The sequence below is a fragment of the Micropterus dolomieu genome, linkage group LG15, assembly GCF_021292245.1.
Source record: "Micropterus dolomieu isolate WLL.071019.BEF.003 ecotype Adirondacks linkage group LG15, ASM2129224v1, whole genome shotgun sequence".
In the NCBI taxonomy this organism is placed as follows: Eukaryota; Metazoa; Chordata; class Actinopteri; order Centrarchiformes; family Centrarchidae; genus Micropterus; species Micropterus dolomieu.
Window position 1 is genome coordinate 17872645 of NC_060164.1, and position 17987 is coordinate 17890631.

Genomic DNA, 17987 nt, shown 5'->3' on the forward strand with positions numbered 1-17987 from the left:
GAGGCAGGGACGGCGAGGCCTGAGTGACAGGAAGATGTAGAGTGTTTATTAAACAATGGCAAGCGTCTTGTGTGACAGATTGGCACAGATCTGACTGTTGTACATCATGTCTGTCTTTATGCAATGTTGTCTAATACTAAGAGGAGTGTAATCCTGTAAAACAAAAAGCAATACACTGTACCAGGGTAAAGTAGAGTAGTAGTAGTAGTAAAGTTTTCCAAAATCTATTAGCAGTTAAAAGAACATTTGCATCGAGGTTTCTATATGTGTTACCCGGTTAGAATTTTCACCAGTCAAGTCTTTTCAATGTAAGGTCTTTATAAGCTTCTGCTGGGGTGGTATTATATTTGTTCCAAAATCCCCAGCTTAATTCCTAAATCCCTCTGTTACAGTGACTCTGGCGTTGTGTGCACAGTCTGACAAGTATGGCAAATGGAGGAACATTAGAATTTGAAAGTCAAACATTGTTTTGTTTGAGACAAACAGAACTCTGCGATTTACTTTCCTGTCAGGATTAGATCGGCAAACTCTGAGTACACACCTCTGCCCCTGACTCTCTGTTTGAGGTTGACTTTATGGGGATGAGTGATCTGCTGAGAGTCAGAGTCTCTTGAGAGCCGGGCTAGAAGATGAAATGAGAGGAGTGGATGAGGTTGGGGAGAGAAGCCAGGGGATCACATCTACTCGCGTATACATATAGTAGGCTGTTGCCCTCGACATGGATGGTGTGTGTGTGTGTGTGTGTGTGTGTGTGTGTGTGCGTGTGTGAGAGAGTGTGTATAGTGGCTCTGAACACATTCTCCTAAATTTGTGCAGCTACTTTTAAGTTTCAAAAAGAGGTTATTACCCCAACAGTGATATCTATAGCAATTAAGAATGATATGAAGTCTGACTTTTATAAATGACTTATGTTTTCTGATTTTGACATCCAGGAAAATAATTTCTGTATTATATCACCTCAAAATAAAAACCAGGAAAGAGCATGTGACGTCATCATGAATGACGCCCATATTTGAAATAACTGTAAAATGTGACTTTATACCAGCACAACCCCGACTGATAAAGTCAAAATGGGCTTAAAAAAATTATTATTTTTTCCAACTCTCAGCTTAGATTTAATAATTCATCTTTACAGTCAGTTTTAGATCCCTGTGAGGGCTCGCTCTTGCCTCCGCTCCTTCCCATTTTAATTTCCTTTTTTACATCAAGCTGACTAATGTTCCTATGACCTTACCAAAAGAGAAAAAAAGTTCTCCATCATCTGCGCAATTGGTTTTCTGAGCCACTGTCATCAGCTTTTTCCTGTCATCTTGTGAAAACAGCAGAATACTCCGCTCGCTCTCTGATCTCTTCCTACTCTAATTACACAACTGTGATTAAACAAGATTTTAGTGCCGACGAGACACATGCCTGCACAGTTTCCACGGGCCCTCTGTAAGATATTCAAGAACTTTTCTCAATATGCTGATATTAATAAGACTCTTTTCATAGACTAAAATATGTATTCCTACCCTTCGCTATGGTTGGCTCTGAGATTAGATTTGGATGGAAATGGACACTTCCTCACCTTACATCTGTTTTCATGCATTAATAAACAGGGATCCTCTGCAGAGGGGATCAGGTTTCAGCCACAGTGACATGAGCTGAGACATGCAGCCAGGTACACCCTCTGAGTCATATGTTGAACATCGCCTTGGTTAAATTAAATGATAAATGTATGCCAATGATTACATCTTCATGAATGACTCATGGTTGAAGTGTAATGTAACATTCTGCAGCATTATAGCAAATCACTTTTTTTCACTAAGGCTATGAGCTGCTATTGTGTGTCAGCTCAACAAGCACAGTGTTTTTGTAAGGCAAAGGTTGTAGGTGCTTTGGATTAACTGCTGTTACAAAAAGAACCCTTCCCCCTTCCACACACATACACAGATGCACACCCACCACACTCCCTCAGTGTTTTACTTTTGCAAAGAGGCAAATCCAGATTACAGAGCTCCTCTAAGTGAAGGAGATCACAGGAGCTTTGGGAAAGTGGGGGAAGCTTCTGTATTGTGCTGACAGTAAGATGCATATAGTGAGAATTCATGTAGTAACATAAAATAATATTTGAGATTCTGACTTTCTTTACAAGTGTTGCATTTAGCACAGACAATTTTGATACTTCAGTGGATCATTGCTTGACATGACAGTCACTGAGAGGACAAATAGGACAACAACTGCAGGTGGATTTCATTATGCATTCTGAAATTTTCATGCAATCCATGCATTGTTATTTTCAATGTCCTCAAGTTAAATTGATACAGCAGTTGGAGTGATCTCAAATCAAGAAGAGTGGGGCAGGGACGGTGAACGCCGTAAAGGCATCAAGGACATTTCAGATTGAGTTGGGCAGCAGTTCCGTAGTGGCTCTGCTGCAAGCATGGGGCCTGGAGGATTAGTGTCCAATCACAGTGGATTTGATGTTTGCTGACAGCACATGGGACTTAGCAGAGAGAACTGTATTTCATTTGTATTCAATGAAGCTGTGTGCCTTACCTTGCCTGGCCTCCCCTCCCTGCACTGTGAATCTGGCAAACTAAAACCTGAAACCTGTTGACGACAGTACATCATCAGCAGCTTCAGGTAGGTGACTCTTCAGAAATAGGGCGAGGGGTGGGGGGGTGGACTCGTGGACTCATTGGCATCGTCATCACCATCATCATCACCATCATCATCACCAGATATGCTTGTATCTGGCTCACATGACGTCATAGTGGGAAGTGGAATTAAACAGGCTTTATTTAGATGTAATCCCTCATAGCAATCGGCAGAGCAAGTAAAATGTCCCAGAGAAGAGGGAGAGAGAGATAAACCCTATTGGATTAGTAGAAGTCCCTGCCCATCCCAACCTATCCCCTCCTTTCATTTTTTTTTGTCTTTTTTATCAACGTTTCGTGGCCATCTCAAGCATCCAACCTTTTACCGTGGCTTCCATGGAGTAGGTGTGCTAACTCTAGAATGTACTGCGTGATGTGGTTTGGTGTGATGTGTTTGTGTGTGGTGTCCTCTTTCCTCACGCACAACAAGCCAGCATGACCAGAGATTAATTATTCAAGGACCAACAGCCAAAGGGGGAGTCACCTGATAGTACGGACCTACAATATTACTACCTGATATCAGGTGAAACAGTAGACCCTGCTTCATCTTCTTTTCTGCTTGTTCTGCTTGTTCTCCTTCTCCATCTCTTCATCCCACAGCTACAGTACATGAAGATTTGAAAGAGAACTTTCAAAAACAGCTACAAGTGGATTTTTTTTTTTTGTTTTCCCTCTGTTAACGTTTTCTCGGCTTTTTCCTTTTTTGCCAATGCTTGTCCCTAACAAACAGTTGAGTCTTGGTCGCTCCCACAGTTGGGACACATTAGGGGGGAATGAGGGTCAGTGGGACAGGGCTGACAGTGTCTACGAGCAGCAGGCAAGAGTAGCAGCCCGGCGGAGCTCTCTGTCATACGGAGAGGGAGGAGGGTGGTACGAGCCTCCACCAGGAGTGCAGCCACCTGACCTAGAATTGAAACGCGACCCGTATTCCTACCAAGACTCTCTCTACTCACAGGTTTACGCAGAGCGACACAACCCACGGGGGCTGAGGAAGGGCTCTGTGCCTGATCTAAACCACTACGAACGTGCACCCATGGCTCATCGAGGATCCATTCCACATCAGGATTACTATTCCCATGACCCGGCCATGACTCCCCGGCCACCTGAGGGCTTTTACCGGCCAGAACACCAGCCTCCTCATCCACTCAGTAGGTCAGGTTCTCACTTTGGGATGACACCTGGGGCTCGTGCTGTGTGGGATCAAGGTCAGGGAGGGAGAGCTGGACCTCAAGCCCCTTCATCGCCTCTACCTCCTCCTCCTCCTCCTCCAACCGCTCATGAGTTGAATCGGGCTTATAGGGAATCTGGTGCTGTTACTGCCAAAATGACAGATGGCCAACAGCGCATGCCCTCCCGAGACCCGTCTCCTGCTCATTATGGTATGGAGCATGGATCTCCTCGGTATGCCAGTGAGCCTCCACCTCTGACCTCTCAGTCAGTCTATACTGATGTTAATGGCCGCCCATTGGATCCGCAGCAGCAGGGTGCTACTTGTCTAGTAGTAGATCCTGCCAGTCAAAGTATGATTATGAGGCAAGAGACAGCCTCACCCTATGCCATCCAACAACAGCAGCAGTTACAACAGCAACAACAAATACAACAGCAACAAATACAACAGCAACAAATACAACAGCAACAAATACAACAGCAGCAGTTACAGCAACAGCAACTTCAGCAACAACAAATACAGCAGCAACAACTTCAACAGCAACAATTACAACAGCAACAGCTTCAACAGCAGCAGTTACAGCAACAGCAATTTCAGCAGGAACAGTTGCAGCAGCATCTGCAACAGTCCCTGCCACCTCCACCAACTATGGCCATCTCTGACCCTAACCTTACTATGGCGGCTCCACTCCCTGCTCCACCTGCACTAATGCAGAACGCAGCAGTTGCCCCTGCTGCACCAACCCCTGTGCAGGCTGCCCCATCTTCAGCCCCTCCTCCCCCAGCCTCTCCACTTCCTGCTCCTCCCCCGACTGTCCCAGGGACACCTTTGCCTTTGGAACCCAAGAGGATAGTTGATCCTGAGTTCCTTGCCTTGCTACGAAATGAAGGCCTCTCAGAGAGCACCATTTCCTCAGTTATCCAGCAGGGATTTGACTCCACTAGCATGCTGGCTGTTATGGAGGACAACGATGTGCGCACTGTTGCCCCCAACCTCGGCCAGGCTCGTGTACTGTCTCGCTTGGTCCACAATTGCAAGCGGCCCGTTGAGGCTCTGCCAGCGCCTTCCCAACCTCAGACACCCATGCGAGGCCGCTCTAATAGCTTTAGCCATCGCTCAGATATCTACCACCAGCAGCAGCACCACCACCCATCTCATCCTCCACAGCCTTTGACTGTGGACCCACACCTGATGCCCCCACAGACCCCTGGGGCCATGCAGACCATCTCCCCAAGAATGGGAGAAGTAATGGGTAGGAGGCCCAACAGTGCCCCCTCTCAGCATCTCCTGGAAGCCTCTGGGGGCTACCCAGGTCAATCACCTCGCTCCCCGGGGCCCTACGCTGGAGCCATTATGCCTGTTCAGTCAAGACCCATGTCTGCGTACTCTACTGGGATGACAATGCCAGGGATGCCCATGCAAGGTATGCAGATTATGCCACATCAGATGACTGGGTCAATGCCTGCCATACCAGGGTCAATTCACTCCATGCCAGGTATGCCACAGCAGATGCCCATGTCCCTGCCAGCCTTACCACAGCCACCGCAACAGGTACCGAAAGCATACTCTACCAATTACACAGTGCCCATGGAGCTGATGAAGAGGGACAGGAACTTAATGCCATTGTCACCAATGCACAGTCCTCACCCCAGTCCTCAGCTGATGCGTAAGGGTGGGGGACCTGCAGACAATGCCCTTGTCCCTATGGGTGCACCAGGCCAAGGCCAAGGTGCCCTGGTTGCTAACCAGAAGCTAAGTCGACGCACAGGTCCACCAGTCATCGTGTCCTCTATGGCATCTCCAGATACAAGTAAATCCTTTTTTCTCCTTCTGTCCTTAACATCTGCTGTTTGTCTGATATCTTGATACACTTGGCCTTGCTTTCTCTTGGCTTTTTCACATGTTTTTTAATGGATAAGAAAATTGATTTGTGCCAGAGCTCTTCATTTTTTGGCATGGTTTATGTAAGACACCATATCCCATTCCTCTCATTGCTTTGGATAGTGAGTGGTATTGCTTCATTATTAAGAATCATATTATGTTTTCACAAATTGGTTGTTGCCATTCAGTATATTGAAAGCAACTCAAGTATTAGGTTGCAGTCGAGGTTTTTTTTTTGTATTCTGGTTTGTGCAACCATCATTCAGCTGAGGGGTATATGAGATATATTTAGCTGAATGTGGCTACTGGTGTGTGGTGCATGATGCTTGACCTAAAGGAAGTCCAAACGCAATGAGAATGTTAATAGAGCATTTTATGAAATCGTTTAATCTTTCTGGTCAGTGCTGTCATTTGTTTGCTTTCCTGTGTTTGCTCTCATTACATCAACAATAGATAAATGATGTGTCTTTTCTTCTTATCTAGGCCAGTGGAGTAAAATCTAAATGTTGCTGCCTATCTCTTTTCCAAAACTGTTGTCAGGATCATGATTAAAACCATAAAAGGAAAACTTTCTATCCCCGTCCTACTTTCAGCTATGTTCCTAAAATTATACTTGCATCCCACTTTCTTGTCTGCTTATCTCTGTGAGAGCCAGATTTGTGAGAATTCCATATACTTTGTACGAAGTCCTTTGTTATTTCAGTAATCCAGTGCAGTTCTTTTGTCAAAATGACATATTGCCCCATTAAATACAACACAACATGGCATTGATGAGGCGCAATGTAGAGGATTTGGGAGGAACAGCTGTCAGCACCCTTTCTGATACCCTTTAAATTTTAACAAATGTGCACTGTCTTTATGTTACAGTCTGTCACTTGCTGTGTTTATGTGTGAACAGTTCACATTAAGACTTCTCTAACCAGAAAAGTCAGATATTGTGTGCAGTAGTGTTAACAATCTGGGAACATGAGGTGTCCAAGTGTGCATGTGCGTTAGTGTGCAGTAGTGTGCACCTGTGTGTGATTGTGACAGTCATAGTCTCCTTGCGAAGATATATATTTTTCTCATTTAGCTCTTATTGCCTATATGTAATGCCCTTGTTAAATAATTGGTGCAAAAGCGCAGGCCACGTTTCAAAATCATATATTAGTCTGCCTCAACTACAGCATTCATAAAGTTGCTTAATGGTGATTGCAGCATTGGTCACATGTAGCTCTTTAGCTGTGGTATCATCGTAACTGCAGCTGTTTTTGATGAAGTCCTTACTGCTCTGCCATGCACCATCTCCCCACAGCCCCCAAGCCCTGTTGTTGTAAACATGGATGTCTCATTGCATTATGATAATGAGGGTGCAACAGTAGCTTGGGAAGGCTAAACAGCCTTCCTTTAGTCCTGCTGCTGTCAAGGTGTACCACTGACCTTCATGAAATAGCAATTAGCTTCATCTAGTTCTTCTTGAACAGATTTTCTCACCGAGATCAGACTTTACATTTAAACTGGTGTATAAAGGAGGTTAAAGGCAGAGTTTCAGTGACTAATAAACTTTTCATTTTCTGGTTGATTTTTAAAAAAGCTGAATTTATTGGATTTTGATTAGTCTCCCAAATTCACGTTTATATTCCAGTTTAAAATAAAATGCATTCAGTCAATCCATCCTTATTCCCCTGAATCATTTACACCCTATTAAAGCTGCTACATAAAATGATATTCTCACCCATTCACACCCATGACCTGATTAAAGTATATTTCAAACATTTTGGGCAATAAGTGCTGATTTCTCCATCAACACCCACTCACCAGAGGCTGACTAGCAGCATCACTGGACAGATAAAATCGAATTACAGGGCTGATGGCCGATGTGTGATTGTGTCATTTTCTCTGTGCAGGTTGTAATGAGAAGGGGGAGGGTTAATCCTTCAGATCCTTCATTTCCACTGCTGCGCTAATCCACAGATATTCTCATTCTGTTCAGACCAGCATCATGGCTTTCCGTGAGACTCTGTGAACTACTACACATAGCCAGTAGGTCGAAATGGACTTTAATGGGGGCCAAGGCAGACCGGGAACAAACAATTTAACCGAGGCAGTTTTGTAGTCTTCTCTGGGATTTTTAGGCCCAAGAGAGCAGATTAAAATAAAATAATTAAAATAATAAAAAATAATTAATTAAAATATCCCCAGTTTGTTTTGTCGGACACATTCTTTGGAAAGGAAGTCTGCCACATACGCATACATTGCATTGTTAGTACATACACAGTCAGCAGAGTAGACCTCATTTGCATGTGGCTGACATTTGTTACTTTGGTAATTTCATCTGTTAATGGACACAGCCGCAAAGCTGCTCTGAAAGCATATTCCTAAATTGTATGTTGCTAGGCAACGTGGGTTTTGGTGGTAATCGTAGGCAGATTTGCTTCTGGTTAAAGGGTTGGTGCATTGTCAGAGAAACGCTGCAAATTTACATGTTGCTACTTTTTTTACTTTAACAAAATGGCTGGTTAATCTAATGGATCTGGAAGAAAGTGCTAATTAATCATATTCACTTCTTTTCATGTGGGATAAATAAAAATAGAAAGTATTATATGCATTTTAGACCCAACAAAATATGATTCAGCCTTCATATTGCCATTTTGTCAGGTAGAAAAATGATATTGTAATAGCAGCATTAACACATTTTGCAATCCTTAGAATCCAATTAGTTATGAGCTAATGATACCACCTGATATTTTGACAACCTCGGACAATTCATTAGTTACAGTAGTGAGCTGCATCCGCATTCTAAACGTACTGTTTTGCCTCCGTCCACATCCGTATATTATGCTTCATAAAATACCCTTGAGCAGGACCCCGCCTTTATATGCCTAACTAGGACTCGCTCCCCATCCCCCCACACCCGCATAATCACCGCATATGACACTGTGGGACTTCCACTCTTTAACCTCCATCCTGAAGAGTGTGTTGGCTTCCGTCTGTGGGCTCTGGCCAGGCGACCTGGTGCCAGCTTAGGTCAGTTCTGCTCTGCGTGACATACTAGCCGCAATTTTCTAACTTGCTGAGGCCTAGCGTGATGAAGGGGGAGGGGGGTTATGGCATATTAGTTCTGGAGATAGCAGATTATGTATTAACTGACCCAGGTCAAAACTACAGGCAGTTGTTACACAGTGTGAGCGATTAAGGAGAGAGGGGGGGGGAGACATAGTCCTGCTACAGATGGATGATGATAGCTGTTTGCAGGGTGGGTGAGGGGAAACAGGGCGTTGACAGCTGTCAGTCAACCTTGGACCGGAGATGAGGTTAGCTGTCAGTGTTGCATGCATAGGTTGCATGCCAGACTTTGAGGGTCAAACTTTGGCCTTAATCTGGGCTGACAGTCAAAGGTTGTTTTTGTGATGCTGCTGGTCACTGGTGTGTTCGCTGCACACAGTGGGGTGTGTGTGTGTGTGTGTGTGTGTGGGGGGGGGGGGGGGGGGGGGGGGGGGGGGGGGGGGGGGGGGGGTGTCAGTGCCGGTCAGGGGGGGTGCCAGTCAATTAAGTTGAGATGTTTTCAGAGCAACAAGACAGACTCCACTAGAAATCCACTTCCTGCTCCTCCCCCAAATAGAAATTATCTTAAGTATGCCTTTAAACATTTAAAGCCTTCCTTGAAGTAAAAATAATTTCTGTGCATAGACAATATTAAGTGACTGTGACTGAGCAGTTGGAGTACTTCCAAAGCTTGAATAGATATAAAACTATTTTGGTTGAGTCATCCTGCGATGGACTGGCGACCTGTCCAGGGTGTACCCCGCCTTTCAAATCATGTTGTATTTGCTACAGCTCTGATTGGTGCAAGGCTCATGGGTATCGTAGTATTAATCGACCGCCATCCACCAAACCAAATTGGTAAGAGTGAAGCTTTTGGCCATGACAAACCTATTGTTCAGTTATCCAGGAGACTCCAGTGTTTCTATGTCTCCCGCGTCACAACTCTATGCACCCTGTATGTAGTATGATAGATGTGTTTTTGTATGTGCGTACACATGTGCAAACTGCTGTTGGAAGTGGCGACGTCTGTTGTGTCACAGTGCAGAGTTCCTTTCACCATCAGATGTTCCTCTTAATATAAGGCTGTAAATTCCTTTTCCCTCATGAGTGAATAAAGTGTCTGGTGTCTCTCACACTGCCTGGATTAGATCTGGCATTTTCTCTTCATCTTTCTCTTTTTCTTTGTATAAATTGATCCCAATTTCTTTTTTGTCCACCCCCAATCCTTGTGGCTATGACAGAAAACAGAGTAGAGAGTTTGGGGGGGGGGCCTTAGAGGTAATGGGAGAAATATGATTTTAAACAAACGTCATACCCTGCTCAGCACATTCATTCATGACTGTGGTTGTGGGTTACAGAGCCCGTCTGCAGGGTAATGAGGAAAGATGGGAGGCGACTGAACCAAAGAGAGCAGAGCAGAGCAGAATATTGAGCAAGAAAGACCAAGGGACGGAGTTAAATGCACAAAGGGCTGCTTTAGATTTGATAGTGAAAGAATTACTGCTTTAGAAGCAGTGATAGAGTCTTAGAAATGGGCGGAGGAGTGAAAATGGGAGATTACATAAATGGAAACTCTGTCATGCCATTTTGGAGCAAGTGAAAGAGGCAATGATAGAAGGAGGACGTCTCATTTCCTGTTTTTTTGTCATTTCTTTTGTTTTTATAATAAGAAAAAGAAACCTGGACCATCAGGGTCATGGTCATTTTCTATCTGGTTTAGGGCCGCAACGGATGATTCTTTTCAATTTATTTATCAGATTGAATCCATTTATTGTTTGGTCTATGAAATGTCGTAAAATGGAGAAAAAGAATCCTCACATTTTTATCCAAATTGCTGTTTTGTCCCCCCAATAGTCCAAAACAAAAAGATATTTAATTTACATAGATGTAAAACATATAAAATCAGAAAACCTAATTGTTGCAGATTATTTTTCTGTTCAATTAATTGACAAATAGTTTCAGAACTTGGATAGCTTAGTGTATGTTTGAACATATATCTCCCAGCTTTCCTTTATTTTTCAGAAAAATCCTAAAAAATATTAACTTAAAAACTGACTCCTGTCAGAGCTAGTGACCTGTCCTGGCACGCTGTCTCTATTTTTTTCTGCTTGTCTTTTTGTTTGCAGATGCAGTGTGTACAGAATGCAGATACAAGTGCCATCAAAAGAAAGTGAACATTGAAGGCAAAAAAAGCTCTTTCTGGCCATTTTGCTGCCTCCTTTCACAGAGACTCGAAGTCATTACCTGCTGTTTGTGAGAGCAGAGGTGAAGAAAGGAAAGACAGAAGAGGTCACATGCTCAAACATTTGCAGCTCACAAAAATCAAGTCTGATGAGAATCGGAAAGTTCCTGACACCAGCTGTCCTCATCAAAAGTCTTGCCACCTTCTCCTTTCCTCCTTTATCCTTTCCTTTTCTCTCCTCTCCTGACCTTTCCTCTTCCTTTCTTTCCTTTCTTTTCCTGTCCTTTCTTCTCCTTTCCCCTCCTCTAGTCTTTCCTCACCTCTTCTGATTTCTTCTTTCTTTTTCTCTCCTTTCCTTTCATTTTCTCTCCTCTCCTCTCCTCTCTTACAGCCAACCAGAGAGTCACCCTGAATTATTCATTTTGAGAAAATGAAATCTTCACGGGTGTTAAACCAGAATGAAGAAGAGTCATGGCTGACCATGTTGTGTGTATGCAATGTGTGTGTGTGTGTGACTAGGCGCTGGAGAACTTGACACTTTGCTTGGCTGTGTTTTAACAAAAGCGTGGGGGAGATATGTTTAGAGGTGCAGATGAATCTCATTTGCACCGGAGGAAAATATTATACATTTCTCAGTAAGCATGTCACTCGTGTTCAGGATCACATGGGGCTGTAAATGGGATTCTGTTTTTTAGTCACACACAGGGAGGAGAATTTGTGTTTGTGTGTCTGTATGTGTGTGAACAGCCACACTGCATATTTTGATCCTAAATTTCCTAATGTTTCTTTTTTTTTTTTTTTTTTTTTTTTTTTTTTTTTTTTTAGATATTTGGCCAAAACACACATTTCTAAACAAGCAGGTAGCCAGTTGCTGGATGAGTCAAGATGTCATTGTGTGTGTGTGTGTGTGTGTGTGTGTGTGTGTGTGTGTGTGTGTGTGCATAGTTGCTTGTTCGCTGCTTCAATTTTCTTCAATACCAGTTCACACTTTATTTGTCTAAGCCTAAAGCATATATGAGGGGTGTAATAAGCAACACCTGCCCCATTCATCCCCTATCCTCTTCCTGTCTCTCACACAAACACAAACACACACACACACACACACACACACACACACACACACACACACACACACACACACACCCTCTTGCTCGCTCACATCCTCTTTACATCTCTTTCTCTTTCTAATCAGGCCAGTTGGCTCAAGTCACAGAGAAAGAGAAAGGTGGAGGAGGAGAGTGATGGTGTTGGAGAGGTGGAGCGATGCACAGACGGGGTATGAATGGGAGAAGCAGAATTTATGTGCCGAGATCGCCTCCCTTAAAAAAAAAACTCAACATCTGTTATCCACCTGCAGCTGTGCCATCTCTTTTGCTCCCTTGTTTTTTTTTTTTTGTTTTTTTTTATGCGCTGCCCCTCTTCTCCTCTCACCCACAATCTCATTCGTGCTTCAATCATTTGGCAGTAGCACATCATGTAGATCACAGAGGCAGATGGGACGGTGAATTTTGGAGGTCAAATTATACCGTAGGCCCTTCTCCCTCCAGTGCTCCCTTTTCATGAATGAGGCTTTTTTTTTTTTTTTACTCCAGGCCAGGTTTGTGGGCTCTGGTTACATGTTGTAACTACACTCCTAAAATTACACTCCTATTGAGCTTACAGTAAATACATACAGTACAGTATTTGCAATACAACAGCATACTGCAATATTATTATTTTTTTTAAAGTTACAAATCCTGGCTGTTCAGTGATGCTGAGTGGAACGTAACTTAGTTCCTCAGGTACCCTTTCATTCATTGGTTCATTTTGTTCATTCAGTCAGTCATTCAGGGCTGCAACTAACAATTATTTTCACTCAAGATGAGCTTTCCATGAATAATATACTATGACTATAAAATGGCAAGAAATGGTAAATATGTCGACCACAACTTTCGAGAACCCAAAGTAACATGTTCAGATTGCTTGTTTTGTTTGACCAACAGTCCTAAAACACTAAGATATTCAATTTACAGTGATGTAAAACAGAGAAACGCAGCAAATCTTTACATTTGACAAGCTTAAACCAGCAGATTTTTGATGATCATTTCTACTAATCAACTCAGTTAATCTGCTACACATTTCACCACTAATCCATTCAGTCACATGTTTGCCCATTCATGTCTACTATAGCCCAACCGATTTTTGAGGATGATGCTGATATTGATATTTGGGAGGTAAAAAAAAACAATATAAAAAAAATAATAATAATACAAAAACAATATATTGGTATGTTTGTAATATATTTCTTAATTGTGACCAGGAAGGATACAGGATACAACTTAAGTTGCGGTTCAAAAATCTACTTGTCAGTGCTCTCTGATCTACAAAATATTTAATGGAGACAGTTTGTAAATTACCTCAAAGTTTAGCATTTCTGTATTGGAATGTCAATAAGATAATTTCGTCCGATATATCTGTCTACCACTAATGTCTGCACACTGAACCAGGATCATTCACTCACCTCCTCTGTGCACTGCTGAGCTTTGTGAAACTGTATGTACGTGTTTGATATTAACCAAGAAGCAATATCAGTACGTGAAAAACAACAAAAAAAAGAATACATCAACCATATATCAGCTAGTATTTCTTTTTATGTATTCAGAGATCATTCAAATTTGAGACAAAGGCATAATTATATTTATATTTTACTGTAGAACAATATACTTTTTTATATTGTATACTGATAATATATTAAACCCCCCCCCCTCCAAGGGTTATGCGTATTGTTACCTCACTTGGAGGTTTGAGCGTCACTGTTTATACTGGGAAACTGTGACATTCATCTGACGTTCCAGTATGTGACTTACACAAGCGCTGCGTGAAAATTTGAACCCTTTAGAAATTAGCAATATTTGCATATTCATGGCTTCAATATCTTTCAGTGAATGAGAATGAGTAGATTTAATGTAAGTGTAAGAATTTCTACAAGCCCTAAAACATTTCTGGATAGGATTAGAGCATGAAAGACAGTAATAATATTAGCTGACAAAGGCTTATGACAGATATACTGTATATACTAGCAGATACTAAAATAAAAGATAAATGTTTCATAGTCTCCATTTATAGGTAAATTTGACCTCTATCTTTCTTATGTTTAAAGTTTTAACCAAAACATTTTCGGAATGCAGCTATTAATACTTCTGCCTTCATTATCCATTTCTCTGCCGATTATTTTCTAAATTAATTGACAAATCTGTAAAATCAGAAAATTGTAAAAAAAAAGAAAAAATGTCCATCATAATTTCGTGATGTGACATCTTCAACCCTAACATGTTCTCTACAAATAATTTGTCCAACCAACAGTCCAAACCCAAAGATTTTCAGTTTACTATGATACAAAACACAGAAAAGAAGCAAATCTTCACATTTGTAAAAACCGGTGGCTCATTTTCAGAATCCATGTTCCCTCTTCAAAAGCACTGTTGTGTCTATGTGTGAAGACCTGACAGCCCGGACAGCTCTCTTAACCTTCATTATCAAAATCCTTTTTAAGTTGTCTGTCAGAGTCAAAGTGGCTCGGTGGCTGTCTGCCCTCTCAAACCAGCGTAGCAGTAAACATGCTAATGCGTTACTCCTGTGCTTGGCTCTAAATGTCACGATCGGTTAGACTCCTGAAAGGATTTTCCTAAGCGTTACCGGAAGTTTCACATGCAGAAATCGACTCCGCTAGTGTCTGCAAGTACAAGTGTTCTGATCCCCAGAGCAGGTGTGTGTCTTACGAAAGAAATTTATTTTGCAACTGCAGGACTTTCTATAAAAAAAAGAGTGCTCACAGTTGCTTGTGCTCTACTAAAAGATTAACCAGTCTTTGCACGTCATTTGCCCAGTCTGAGTGCTCACCTCAGCTTCTGCCTTCACCCTTGTATGAAACATCATCACCCGTGTTTCTGGGTTTCTTTGAATGTATGTCTGGGTCCTTTGTGTAACTGTGAGAAGTGTTGATGTGAATGTTGAGCAACATTCCCGTGTCGAAGCCTAGAAATGAGACACTTAAAGGCTTGTTGATCGGCAAAACCAATCAACTTGTGCTCATGTTAAATAACGAGGAGGGAGAGAGGGGATATTGTGATGGGGGGGGGCACATCACAAATAATAAAACAGAAAGGCAGCAGGGGAGAGGAAGGGAGGGGGGAAAAGAGAGAAGGAAAATATGTTGAGCGAAAGGGGAAGGTCGGAGAGAATGGAAGAGGGAGTCGTACGTGTGCCAGGAGCGCTACACCTCTCGCTGTGACTGGTGCTCTTCAAGGATTTTTCCCCCCCTCCTCACTCTCGTCTCTTTTATTTACCTCCCTCTTTTCTTTTCTCCTGCATAGCTGTGGCACCGGCTCCTTTTTCTCTGTCTTTTTTCGCCTTTTTCCATTTTTCTCCCCCCACCCCTTCCTCTCTCTCTGTCTCTCTTTCACTGTGTCTTTCTGTGACTCGCAACAAAAGGCTGACGGAGTGAGCCCTGACGTCTGACTGAATAGCCCAAACCTGCCGTGAAGGGAGAAGAGAGGGTGACGGAGCGAGGGAAGAGGAGGCTGAGGAGGAAAGATACAAGTGATCTGGCTGAAGAGGCGGAAAGAGGAGAGCGCACAGAAGTGCTGATTACTGGCTGAAGACGAGTGGAGATCCAAATTCTTTTTTTTTCTTCCCTCCCCCTCTTTGGAGATTAAAGGAGTTCAAGGCACCGCTTTAACCACACGAGGGGGGGGGGGGTGACGATCGTAGTTTTCGTTCTCCTTCCTTCCTCCCCCTCAACCACTGCCCTCCTGTGCCACCTTCCATTCCCTCCCTCCTCCACTCAAGAGTACCAGTCGTCTGAAAAAGAGAAATGGAGGTTCTGGGGGTGAGGTGACGAAGGAGGACAGATTTGGAAACAAGCAGTGGGAGAGCAAGAGAAGACGGGAGGGAGGCTGGAGGAGGAGGTAGAGAGGAGAGGATAGCCCCAGGGCATACTGTGTGAGAATCCCACCAACCCCACTTCTTCTTTCTTTTCTTTTTTTTGATCCCTCTCCACTACATTTCTTCTGCCATGTGCTGCTCCTGATCTGAAGAATGTGGCGACAGCATTTCCCAGGCAAGAAGCATGTTTCACATTGACGTGTGTGTGTGTGCATGTAGTCATCAAGCGTAATAATAAAAAGCTGCAGTGTGTGTGTGTGTGTGTGTGTGTGTGTGTGTGTGTGTGTGTGTGTGTGTGTAATGGCGAGAGGTGGAGGGGAGGGAGTTGGCTTTAAGGCTAATGAGCCTCTTATGTTTTTGCAATGGAGTGTGTCATGAAAACCGTGTGCGTGTGTGCACATGAGGGCAGGCACCCATGTGAGTGTGTCAGTGTTTCCTTGGTTCGAAACCACAGTACTCACAGCACAGCAGCGAGAGGGGAGGGTGAGATTAGATGGGTTGTTAAAAAAAAGGGTCAAAGGTCACAGAAGAATAGGCATACGAGTGGTTGTACCTGTGTGTGAGTGCTGTCTGTCACAGGCATTCAGGCTCGTGCTGTGGATGTAAAGATGAATTTGGGGCTTGTTATTTTAGATTTTTGTTTTTTGTTGTTTTTTCAGTCATTCACTCATTTTGATACTTAAAAAACAAATGAAAATATCAGTAATAACCTGAGAAAATGTGCATAAAGAAATATAATTTGGACCACAAAACGCTTACTTATTTAACCGTAGTGGGACTCTGCCTTATGAACATAATCAGCAGCTAGTTTGCACTTTCTCTCTATTTTTCTCAGACATTGCAAAAATACCTTGTTTACTGTAGTTAGTGTTGTGTCATCATCTGTTGGTGCATGGGGAAAAAAAACAAATCCTGCAAAAATGTGTTTAAGCTTCTTTATTTAAACATTCCATATATATTCCTGTGAGATGTGTTGCATACTTCTTGATTTTGTGTCCACGGTTACTCAGTGCTTCCTTGTGTGGATGTAACTAAGCTTAGATTCCTTATCTCCCTCTCCTGACAGGTTTGTGTGTGTTTGTGTGTATGCATGTTCCTTGACCGTGTGTGTGTGTGTGTGTGTGTGTGTGTGTGTGTGTGCGTGCAGGAAAGCTGTGCTGTTCATCAGCGCTGACAGCTTCTTTTGTCTCCTAATTGCTTTTAGGCCTTGCTAGCAAAGCACAAAAGACAACATTTAAAGAGGAGATGGTGATTGATGGATGCTCTTCTCTCTCACTCTGTGTTGTATTAACCACCTGTGATATCTTTATGTTTGCGTGCGTTTTCCGCTTTCTTCCTCTCCCCTGCCTTACTCTTTTACATGTAATTTTGCCCTTCCTTTCTCTCTCGCCCTTTTATCTCTTCCTTCCCTCGCCCCTCTTGGCTGGGCGTTTGGGTGGTGATAAGTTTGGAGGAGGGAAGGCAGGGGGAGGACAAACAAGGTCTTTGTGCGTCCACATAGTGGAACAAGAGACAGGCTGGGGTGGCGGCGGTGTAGCCGGGTGCTGATAGCGTCCGGTGGGGGCCTGGAGGAGGCAAGTTTGCAAAAAAAAAATTACACCTCCACTCTTTTTCTACTGATGCCAGGGGATCGTAAACACACTCCCAGAGTAGACACTCCCAAGAAGACATGCGGCGGGTTCTCGTTAACATGTATGTAACATTGCTTTTTAAGTAGCCTGCAGCTGGACATACGCAACAAACACTGAGAAAACAGACGTAGAGCGGAAGGGAGCATTTGCTCAGAGAGCTGTGAATGCCCCCAAACATTTTATTTAACAATTTCAGTGACATCAGTGATCATTAATGGTTATCATATGTGGGTGTGTGTGAAGCTTAGTGTAGCCAAAGTATGTGTGTGTGCTTGCATAGTACTGAGCCGCGTTGGGCCACAGTGAGCATGTTTGTGTTCCTGATGTCTCCCAGATAAACACCGATCGTGCCACTTGTGCTCAGACGCTGCTCTAGTCAAAGCTCACGCTCCGTGTTTGGGTTGCCAGGTTGGGTGGCCTGTGGCACGTTGCAGTGTGGGGGCTAGATTCGGAAGATTTGATGAAATTTGATGAAATGAAGCTTTTCCCTTCTCACTGCTGCACTTGCCGCAATGAAAGCCCGCTGGGTTATTGCCCCT

At 43.3% G+C, this 17987-nt stretch overlaps 1 protein-coding gene across 4 annotated transcripts in view; it reads left to right on the forward strand.

Annotated features, from left to right (window-relative positions):
- ctbp2a (C-terminal binding protein 2a) overlaps positions 1–17987 on the forward strand; it is a 112829-nt gene that overhangs the window by 74497 nt on the left and 20345 nt on the right. The window contains exon 1 of one of the 4 annotated variants that reach the window (XM_046070413.1): positions 3349–5617. The exons of 2 other annotated variants lie outside the window; for them this stretch is intronic. In XM_046070413.1, the coding sequence (XP_045926369.1) occupies positions 3349–5617 (2269 nt within the window). Of the gene's footprint in view, positions 1–3348; positions 5618–15214; positions 15993–17987 lie in introns of those variants that run through there. One more of the 4 variants, XM_046070415.1, reaches the window with a different exon arrangement.